The 11,341-nt window shown below is 37.7% G+C and overlaps 2 protein-coding genes across 2 annotated transcripts; one reads left to right on the top strand and one right to left on the bottom strand.

Moving 5' to 3' along the window:
• Positions 1 to 1,737: 1,737 nt before the first annotated feature.
• LOC107782320 (uncharacterized) lies at positions 1,738 to 3,398 on the top strand. Its single transcript, XM_016603195.1, has one exon. It carries the CDS (start codon positions 2,198 to 2,200, stop codon positions 3,125 to 3,127), a length of 930 nt encoding a protein of 309 aa, XP_016458681.1. The 5' UTR covers positions 1,738 to 2,197; the 3' UTR covers positions 3,128 to 3,398.
• A 972-nt stretch (positions 3,399 to 4,370) lies between these two features.
• On the bottom strand, positions 4,371 to 10,551 carry LOC107782321 (protein TORNADO 1-like). The gene is made up of 4 exons (XM_016603196.2): positions 10,255 to 10,551; positions 7,456 to 8,974; positions 6,132 to 7,372; positions 4,371 to 5,996 (listed from the first exon to the last, which is right to left on the bottom strand). Exons 1-4 carry the CDS (start codon positions 10,531 to 10,533, stop codon positions 4,611 to 4,613), a joined length of 4,425 nt encoding a protein of 1,474 aa, XP_016458682.2. The 5' UTR covers positions 10,534 to 10,551; the 3' UTR covers positions 4,371 to 4,610.
• Between the last annotated feature and the right edge of the window lie 790 nt (positions 10,552 to 11,341).

Below are 11,341 nucleotides of genomic sequence, written 5' to 3'. Positions count from 1 at the left end.
TGAGTTCTAATATTTGATTCATACTCATATTTCCATAATAAATCCGTGAATGTAAGTTTAAAGGTGTAGGATTACCTTTTTGGAAGAAATCTTGCAAAACCCTCCCTTGAGTTCTTGAAGAAATTTTTTAAAGATCTAAATATTTTATGTGTAGATTTTATCAATATTAGTGTAGAAATGATAGAATTTCACACCAAGATAATGGGGATTGCTTACCTTGAAGAAGAGAGGAGTTGGTGGTCTTGAGAGAGTGGAGGAAAATCCTAAAATTCGTCCAAGATGAATGGGGGAAATCAACCCCCGAAATGAGTACTTAAAAGAAAAGCTTCAGGTGGTAGCGTGCCAGGTCCAGTGCCAAACCTCTATAATGCACTGGTTTTCAAAGTTGTTGAGAGGGCTGGTGTGCCACAATCCACGCGTTGCACTGACTCTAGCACGCTCCCAGTGATTTTCTTTTCCATTTCTTGCTTCTCTGCTCACCCTCACTTGATACCTTGCTATGATATATATCCGAATTGACTATAAATTTTGCACAAATGTCTCATTTGACATTACGGACCTACTCCAACTTATGGAATCGAAATCCGACCCGATATCAAAAAGTCCACTCCCGGTCAAGCTTCCCAAAAATTCAACTTTCACTATTTCAAGCCTAATTCCACTACGGACCTCCAAATCACAATCCGGACATGTTCCTAAGTCAAAAATCACCCAACGGAGGTAACAGAACCATTAAAATTCAAATCCGGGGTCGTTTACACATAATTCAACATGTGTCTCAATTCATTTCAAAAATCTCACCGGACCCGAACCCATTACTCCAGCAACTCATATTACAATTGTAAAGTACAAATTGAGCAGTAAATAGGAGAACATGGTTGTAATACTCAAAACGACCGGTCGGATCGTTACAAAACCTAAATTGAATCCTAAACTTAAACAAAGACAAGACACACCATAAGTAACATTGGTATAAAAGAATTTTAAATATAGAATGCTAAACAAAAGAAAAGATAATACACCACGATTCTTGGAGGAAATCCTAAATCTATAAAGAATCCTAAAAAAAGAAAACAATAATATACGGCAACTTTTGATTTTTTCCCCAAAAAATATTATTAGATATAATTACAATTATATCCAATGTAAAATGCACTTAAGAGGTAAAAAAGACGAACGACATTTCGATAGGAGTTTCGTGCTTTTAATATAGTATATAGATATATAGATATAGATTAAATCTATACCATTAGTTTTAAAATATGACAAGTGTCTCTCATCCAAGTAAAAACTTTTGAAAAAGGGAGAGAAAGGAAATGGAGGGGAGTTCCATTCCTAATAATCTCCCTAAAACTTTTTTCTTGAATGTAGCCCTTTGAAAATAAAGGGAAAAATAAATCTCCTTCAGCATTAATTTTGTCGAATTTAGCTCCCTATGCATTTTTTCATACAAAAGATTGAAAATAAGTACAAGCATACAATATAATAAGAAAGTACCCTCGATCCAAAAATAATATTTTAGTTACGACATACTACTAATTATGATAATAACTCATATCGAATTCGTCAATTATAAGTGGGGCACTTTAATCATTCATCCGTAAATGCTTAGCGCGAGGATCTTAGAAACTTGTAGAAATATTTTCTCACATTGCGGCCTTCCTTCCCGGAAGCCTTTCGCCCCCCTGCCTCTAGCAAGAGACATTTTCTCCACACAAAAAGAAAAAGTTAGACAAATAATAAACAAAAAACTAATGTCTAAACTTCCTTCTTTCTTCAACCAAATAACACTAACTACCTTTTTCTCGCAAAATTTCTCCAAAATTCCCAGTCCACAGCCAATTAATCTCTTTCAAACTCCCAGGCATTATTTCAATTCAATATTGTTATTACCAAATGCCAACCCCATTTAATCAAGCTAGGCATTGACATGCCTGCAAATGGCACATATCTTAATGAAAATCTGAGTATAATTTTTCTCTTATAAGGTGACATGCATGTTGTTTACAATTCCTGTGGAGATCTGCTAAAATAATACAATCATATTCAACGTTCGATGTATATGAGTGCCTCATCAACCTAGACATTCACGTATAGCTTACAAAGAAATATTTATTCCATGAGTTCCATCACCTTTAAATTTTGCTTTTATTCAGTTGATGAATTGAGATGTTGGGCAAAAAGAATATTCTAAAACATGGCTTATCATGCTACCACAAGGGCACAATCATCTTCTTCTTCTCAACCGCCTGTCGTACAAAAACTAACAGATGATCCTGTAAACCCTAAGAATGCGCAAAGTAGCGTTACGTGTGTGTACCAATCTCATATTGGAGGTTATTGGCGTAACGTGACTGTTATATGGAGCAAGAATCTTATGAACCATTCCGTGACCCTAACGGTCGATAGCGTGGAAAGTGATTATCATCAAACATGCAAGATTGATCTTAAACCTTGGCATTTTTGGGCCAAAAAAGGATACAAAACTTTTGAGGTTGATGGGAATCAATTGGAAGCTTATTGGGATCTAAGATCAGCAAAATTTTCTGGAAGTCCAGAACCATGTTCGGATTTTTACGTTGCCTTAGTTTCTGAGGAAGAGGTTGTTTTATTATTAGGTGATTACAAGAAAAAAGCCTACAAGAAAACTAAATCAAGGCCAGCTCTTGTGGATGCTTTATTGTTTTATAAGAAAGAACATGTTTTTGGTAAGAAAAGTTTCTCAACAAGAGCTAAATTTGATCAAAGGAAGCAAGAAAGTGATATTGTTGTAGAAAGCTCAACTTCAGGTCTTAGAGATCCTGAAATGTGGATAAGTATAGATGGGATTGTTTTGATTCACATAAAAAACTTGCAGTGGAAATTCAGGGGAAACGAAACGGTGTTAGTGAACAAACAACCGGTGCAAGTCTTTTGGGACGTGCACGCTTGGTTGTTTTGTTCACCAGGGTCGGGTCATGGCCTGTTTATTTTCAAGCCAGGAGCGTCTGAGGACGACAGTGACAGGGAAGAGAGTAGTGTGGGCGGTGGCAGTGATTGCAGTGATCATAGCAAGTATTATTCGACGTTAAGCTACTCTAAAGCTTCACCATTTTGCCTCTTCTTATATGCATGGAAAATTGAGTAAGGACTAACAGTTGTTAAGTGGTATAAACTGTAAGAATTTAAGAGATTCCAGTTCCAAAGAAATTGTAACTGGACAAGTGAATGATTTGTGGAGATCAGCAGAGTAAGTTTTTGGGGGTGTTTTTTACTCCAAATTAATATTTGTGAATTTTGTGAAAATGTTGTATTCTACATAACTCTATATTCTTTTTTCACCTCGCCGGATGCAGGAGAGAAGGGACACACTCTCATATATGTATATTTGGACAAATTTAAGAGATTTATATTTATGTTTTGCCCGCACCAATTGTTATTGAGAAACTAATGAGTTTAGTGGTATTTCGCATTCACTAAATTAAAATCTTGTGAGCTCTGCTTTTCACTTCTTCTTGATGCTTGACCCAATTTTTCTCTTTTAAAAGTTACTCCTAATTGAGTAGTTAGACAAACGTAAAAGGTAAAAACGAGGAAAACAGTTTCTCATGAGTAGTTATAGAGTTCATTGTTTAGCATTTTAATTGAGCTAGATTAAGAGTAAAGCATCAGTAAGTTTAGTCAAAACTATAAATAGTCATATCTGATACATATCTGATGCAAAATAGTGAGAAGAAGAGCAATGACTGCGTAAGCTTTGCAATACAATGAGAAAAAGGAAAAAATAACGCAGAAGGTGGAAGACGATGAACGGAAAAGGTAGCAAGGAACCTTGTAGATGTTATCATCCTTCACATAATATCTCATAACAATTTTATGATGGAAATAATGCATGAACGGACGAGATTATTTCACTATTGAATATAAATTTAGTGGCCAACATGAATTTGACGACACAGATTATTGTAACTCTTAACACAATAATTTTAGGAATGAGTCATGAAATACATATCTGATGCAAAAGGTTGTTCTAGTAATAAGGATGAACAAGGAAACTTGTTGATATTCTCTTCCTTCGCATAACAATACCTTATAACAATTTTTTGATGAAAAGAATGGATGAGTGGACTAGATTATTTCACTATTAATTCTTTATGGATGAACTTCAAAGGGTTGTCGCTCCATTTCTTCATGCATTTGGGGGTGGGGTGGGGGTGTGGGAGGATGTCTGGGTCTGAAGGAAACCTGGGGGTAGGGACTAGGGAGTTACGGATATTCATTCCTAAACTATGTCACCGATTGGTGACCTGATCCCGCTAAGCAAGAACTGCTACCTTAACGACTCTATCTTAACGACCGGTTTGCCCCTAGCTGCCTATTGTAGGAGTTCCTGACATGAAAGGACACCAGCAAGCTGCTACTGAATGTGAACAAAGTTACAGATCATTGTAAACTCCTAACATGTGTATCTTAAAAACAATTAATCTCATGAAGATGAAACTGAGCAGCACTAATGAAGGGGAAAACGCCTAAAATCAAGACAGAGCATGAGAATCTTGATAGACATATGTTTCAGAATGTTTAAGAATTGGAAACTTGCTCTATTAGTGATCTATGGCTAAAGCTAAACTTCAAAGTGGGACTTCAATTACTTCATTTGCTCTTACGTACATATGCCTCCTACAGATCCATGCAATTTGGCCATTGTCTCGGTACCTAACTCTCCATAATCCAAACTTTTCAGCAATATCTCTTCCACCAGCGCACCTTTGATCCCTCAAGAAATCAACAACCCATTGTTGTGCTGCTTTAAGATCTTGTTGGATGTCCCTTGAACCCCTATTTCTCTCCACACGTCCTGCTGCTGCAACTCCAACAACACCAGCAGCTGCAGCCCCCGCTGCACTATATGCAGCGGGAGACTCAAGCAGATGTGCGACTTCTCTACTCAAATCTGGTATCATTTCTCCCATCCCTGCCGCTAAATGAGCTCCAATCTTGAGAGCAAATGTGACCAATTTCATGAACTTCTTCATGTATGGAGCTAGGCATTTCACTGCCCTGTTATCAACTTGCATCACTTCACAACCTATCTGATCTTCAACCACATGCATTTCTCCCCGATACTCGCATAACATGTGCAACCGGAGAGCATTCATTCCTGAAATCATGGTGGTGATCAGTCTCCTTGAGTAATTCTCGGTTCTTGAAAAATAGAACATGTTTGGCACTTTTCTTTCTTCAACTTGAACATTGTAGTTCACAAGGTAGTTCACTTTGCAGTTTAGCTCGATAAGAAGCCTGTGCTCGTAGTATCTGAGGCCTTGGATTTCTTGTTTTATATCCCTAAGTTCTTGCTGTATAATTGTAAGTCTCTGCAGAACTTCTTCAACACCCTTGGCTATTCCAGCAAATGATGGTTCAATTTTTCCTTCAGTTTCTTCACTAGTAGTAGCAGCATGATTCTCTCCATCCTGGTTATTATCCAAAGGAATTTGAAGCTCCCCAGCAAGGTTATGTAGATCATGGTACCTATGTTGAAGGACTTCCCGAAAATCATCATCGGATAAGAGATCCCGAGCATAGTCAAAACCAGCTCCGACGATAGTCCTTCCAGAATCTGTTACCAAATCCCAAGTGTGCTGATAGTCATACATATTGTCTGCCGGCACTGAGAGCAATGCCTGCTTTAATTGCTTGAGAGGCACAAATTGGTTTCTCCTGTACCTTGGTGGTATTAGATTTCTTACACATTCTGGTCGGATAATGTGTTCAGTCAGTGTGACCCCATGGCAAAGGCTCTGGATTGCTGGTATTATAAGCTGCTGGAATAGTCTTAGGGTTTCTGTCAGGTGCTTTGTGGAACAAGCAAGCACATCAATGTAATAGCCTAATTGACCCCCAAGTTCTACGCGGACATAGATGCCATTGATACTCATTGTGATGAGGTACTTTTCAAGGCTATAAGTTGCTCCATATTGGTTCTTCAACCCCATTATTTTGTTGTGCAAATGTACCTAAACAGATATAGTGAATAATATTCTTATCCGAGATGATGGAATAAATAAAAACAAAAGGGCTGTTATTTCATTACCACCGTCATAGGATTCAAGAAATAGAGAATAGAGATAAAAATAGATGAGAGATCTTGCCTGTAAGCGGGGAAAGAAGCCCGGTGTTAGAAACATGTGGCTTGAGTCATCACACTGTAGGTGCCTTCCTGCATAAACGCATTCGCTTGAGTTTATCTGCCACTTTGGTGGTTTTCCCCTACCTTCTTCAAGAAAGCAGGGTATCAACAGTAGTGAATTGGGATCTGAAGGATCTTGTTCATAGCATAATTCAAGTTTCAGCATCATTCTCACAAGGTCACTTGCATCCAAGTTCTCAAAAACTTTTGGGCCTATCCCTGGAATCTGGCTATCAAGACTACTTTTAAGAACTTTTTCCAATTCTTTTCTACTTATGAATCCATCTCCAACTGAAGTCTGCTTTTTGACGTCTATTCTTGTAAGCTGACCAAGTACTTCACCACAAAACCATTCACAGTCTAGGATTAGGAAACCAAGTTCATCAAAATAAATCACCTCGCCAATGTGATGAAGGCACGTAACAGCAGCCTTTCTCCTCATTTCCACCTTCTCTTTATTATCGAGTCTGGAACGAACCCTGAGCAATGGAACCTTGACTTGGCATAGATCACCAAACTCCTTCCACTTTATTGCTGGCTTATTATGGTTTTCCAATCTCCAGTCCGACAAAATTTGCATGAGGTCATCGCAAAGCTCATAGACTCTAGGAACCCTTTGGAGAACCGTCTTGCTTGTCTTTCGGAGGTGATGTGCGAGTTTACTTACTGATGCAGACGATCTTGCATCAACTGTAAATACAGTTGGGTAGAATTCAACAAAGCCTTGAAATTTGTCTCGTAGCCTTTGGATTGAGTTTACAATAAGCTGTAGGTTCTGTGACGGTTGATTGATTTTGTCATAGTGTGTAAGAACCACAGTCACATTAGGAAGCATGCACTGCTGAAGAGCTCTTCTTGAATTGGAAACAATAAACCTCAACCAGTACTGCAAATCTTCTTCAACTTCATCTGGGGTCTTCTCTTCTCGATTATTTGGTTTCCTGAACAAACTAGAGATGACCAGGAAAAGAGCGGCGCTTCCATGTCCTGGGAACATTAGATCATGAAGTGCATAAAATTCTTGCTGCCCGGCAAGATTCCAAATCGAGATCTTTGTGTCTTCATCTTTGAAATTTTTTATCTTCATCCCTATAGGTCTAACAGCTTGCTCAATTGGTTTTACGAGAGTTCTCACCTGGTCAATGTAGGGTAATTTTGAAGAAGAAAAGTGATGATGTACAGAATTGCATAGTGTAGTTTTTCCTGCAGATCCGTAAAAGATTAAAAAAATATATATTATTTACAATCAATGATATAGTTGAATTAACATTACTTTAGTGACTCACCAGCATATTCTTGCCCGCAGAGGAAGACCCTACAGCTCTTTGGCACCGTCATTGGCATGTCTTTGAGCAAATCAATCTCTGGTTCGGCCTTGTCATTCTGACCTAATCTCTGATATATCGCTTCTGTTTTCCCTGCGTTCTGCAGTGGAGTTCTTGAAAGATCAATGTCTTCAATCCAAGGATTTACTTGTAAAACATCCATGATAGTTTGCAAGACTATTTCACCATCCACCCCTTTACAACCTTGTAAAGATATGCTTCTCAATGTAGCATTTTTTTCCAAACTCCTAAAGATTCGAACTATATCATCTTGTCTTAAACTCGCATCATCATATATTCCTAAGCTGGTAAGGCTTTCATTACTTGTCAACATCTGCAGGATTGCTGCAAGCCCATCCCTACCAATTTTGTTTCTTTTTCCTCCAAAAGTTAGTGATTTGAGAGTGACATTTGCTTGATATTGCAGCGCAGAAAACCGGCTTAAAGGGCAAAGTAAATGTTCTACGCCAACACCTCCAAACCAATTTCCATTAAGATACAACTTGTGCAAGCTCTGGTTCTTAAAAAGACCAGCTGCAACATAAACAACTCCTTTGTCTTTCAAGCAAGTGTTTGACAAATTTACCTCTTTGAGGGTCCTGTTCTGTTCCAAAATCCACCGGAATTCCTTCGCCCAACGGGAGTTCAACCGGACTCCTGTCAGATCGAGTGACTTCACAGTTGAATTCATACCTAAAGCACCAGCAACTCTACAAGCACCTGAAACATCAAGGCGATATATCCGAAGAGTGCTGTTTTCAGGTACAAATTCAACCACCTTTGAAGTTTTCTCATTGTTCTGTCCACTCCATATGTGTACTTCCATTGACCTGTTTCTAGCAAGAACTGCTGAAATCAAAGGTGTGGCAGTAATAGACTTGGAATCAAATATAGTGAGTAGCTTCAACGTTGAGTTAACTTCTATCATTTTGGACAGCTCCTCCGCACCCTTTGAGCCAATGGAGTCTTCCCATAATTGTAAATTTTCTAAGCTTCGATTCACCTTAAGTGCTGAAGCAAGAAGCGAAGCTCCAACCGAACCAATATTTGATTCTGACAGCATAATTTCCTTGATCCCTACATTCTTCTTTAAAACTTCCGACAGCTCAGATAAACATTCTACAGTGAGACTGTTTCTCTTAAACACTAATTGGTTAATACTTGAGCTACTTTCGAGCAAGAGCAAACTTCCAAGATTTCTCATTTGCTGCAACTCCCATTCAACCTGGTGGAACTCCAAGTTACTCAAGGAAGCTTGAGTACTTTTTAATGTTGTCAAAAGCACAAGGAGGTCAGACAAGTGGGAAAGACTCTCATTTGATATGTTTATGTTGATGGAGTTCTCGGTTTCTTGATGACAACCTGATGTAGGCTGAGAAAGATGGAAGGAAATACTATGCAGATTGAGACTTGCAGATTTGATCACTTGATAACCCCATTGAAGGTCTCTTAGTTTCTGACTTGCGTCCATTTTCTTCACCTAATAAGCCATTTGAAAATCTCTTAGTTACTAATGTGGTGCCATTCAGCCATTGTACTAACAGGCCATTCACAAGCATTGCTACAATAGTAAAGGCTAAGTCGTCAACAATAAAGGGCAGCGCGGTGCACAAAGCATCCCGCTTTTACGTAGGGTCCGAGGAAGTGTCGCACCCCAAGGGGCTGTGATGTAGGTAGCCTACCCTGAAGCATCTCGAACACATGACCTATAGGTCATAGGAAGACCTAAGTTGCTCGAACACGGGTGTGAGTGTCCGACACAGGTGCAAATATAGAGATCGGATCCTTCGAGATGTAAATTCTAAGATTCGTGGATACGAATCCTAGTATAGATACAGGTGCGGGGATCCGGCTAAACATAATTCAAGAAAATAAAAATATAAAAATATCTCTAAATTATGAGAAATTTTGTGAAATACTTATGTATAGCTTGTAAAGTGTGGAATTCTTTTTTATTCTCAAATTGGAGATAAGTAAATAATAGATTTCCTAGATAAGATATGCTACTTTCTTCAAATTTACCCTAGTTGTAAATAACATGTCCTTATATTCTTGACTTTCCTATTGGGAAAGTGGGGAGATTTCAAGCACAGCAAGCAAAAGGCAAGAAAGTGCTGGACAAATTGAGCTTATTCGAAGGAATTTTTTCTCACAATTGGCACAACTTGGCATGTAATGTGCTCTAAGATATCAACAATACTCTCCACCCTTTATCAAGTTTAAACTTTGAACTTCTTTTTTTCTCTTTTTGCTTTATGCATTCGATATTCAAAACTTACTGGGCTGATTTAAATTTAAATTTGTGCCAGTAGGGCGTGCTAAAGGGGAAGCACTCGCTAAATATTTGTCTGACTCCTTTAGTTTTTTTTAGCAACTATACCACTCGGCATCACTTGCCTAGTGGCTAATATATAAATAAAATCCCAAGGCTCCTTTAGTTTTAACCTATGCAAGGCATCTTTTTTTTTTTTCATTTTGAACCTATTTACTAGTAAAACAAAATAATTTTTTTTTTTTTTTGAAAATTGGTGCAAATAAAAGAGTAAGCATTGCATTATCATCACATATGTAATTATGTAAGTAGCATACAAAATGGTTTTTAAGTTCAACATTTAATAAAATGGACGAGTCTTTTCTCGTTTTGTTTTTTCTCTCTAGACTAGATCACTTAACACATACTGCAGTAACTCTTAAGTCTAAATACATCAGTGTCAATAAGTTGTGTACCATAAATGAAAACTAGAAAATGTAGTTACAAACCTGAGATGAAGTAGAAGAAGAAGGCGTATCAATGCCGGACATTGTATTAGCAACAGACGATGAATCACCTGGAACTGAAGACTGCTGCCCTTCTTCTCGGAGCTCAGGCGAAGCTAGAGTATTAAGTACGGGTTTGGACGAACCGACTAATTTTTGCTTAGAACTTGTATTTAACTCATTTTTGTTCTTCTCTGAAACTGACTTTGGTACAAGACAAGAGATTAGTGAAGCTGAAATGAGATGTTTTCTATTTAACCTGTTCTTTGACAAACCTGTCATTTTCCATGAGAGAAATAGTGGGAAAAGGAAAGAGGCAACTTTTTGACAAATTTATACTATTCCGGAAAGGGAAATAAAAAAAGGAAAAAGTGGTTGCTTTTTTTAATCTTCTTTCGGCGGTTTGATGAAGACAGCTAAGAATATTATTTACTTTGTACCGATTGAGAAGCCAAGAATTCTGTTTCTTGATAAAAATGTGTACAAATATATGTAAACTGGCTACGAAAAATAAATAGTTAATCTACCCGGCTATTTTTTAAAAGATCTCTTACCAAAAGGAGATCGATTACCTCCCAAAAAAACTTTTTGCATAAATATGACACTTTTTCGGGTGTTCTTTACTTTTTGACTATCGAATTTCAAGGTCAAAATTAAAAGTATTGCTCATGGGATAAGCGAAAGTATTGCTCATGGGATAAGCGAAAGACAACACTTGTTAAATTTAAAATGTTGTTCATAGGCCAAGTCGAGACAAAAATTGAAGATCATCCACTTTGACGTTTATTTGTGTGCTCCACCAGATCACCTCTACTCCAACATATTTTGGATTAGCCATTTTTTCATGCTAAAATAGAATATAGACAAAAATACCCTTAAAATAAATAAATAAAATCCAGCATAATATGCTGCAGTTCGAGGTTTTTACATACTGAGATTCCAGCATAATACACTGAGAAGCATAATGTGTTGGAGTTCTAACGTAATATGCTGGAAGTTTATACGAAGGAGTTTCACAACCCCACATATTATGCTGAAACTTTCAGTATTTTAGGTAGGGTACTTTTATCCAAATTTTATTTCCACATTA

This window comes from Nicotiana tabacum, chromosome 15, assembly GCF_000715075.1.
Source record: "Nicotiana tabacum cultivar K326 chromosome 15, ASM71507v2, whole genome shotgun sequence".
NCBI classification, from domain to species: Eukaryota; Viridiplantae; Streptophyta; class Magnoliopsida; order Solanales; family Solanaceae; genus Nicotiana; species Nicotiana tabacum.
The sequence above is the reverse complement of the archived record's forward strand: the minus strand, read 5'-3'. Positions and strand labels throughout refer to the sequence as shown.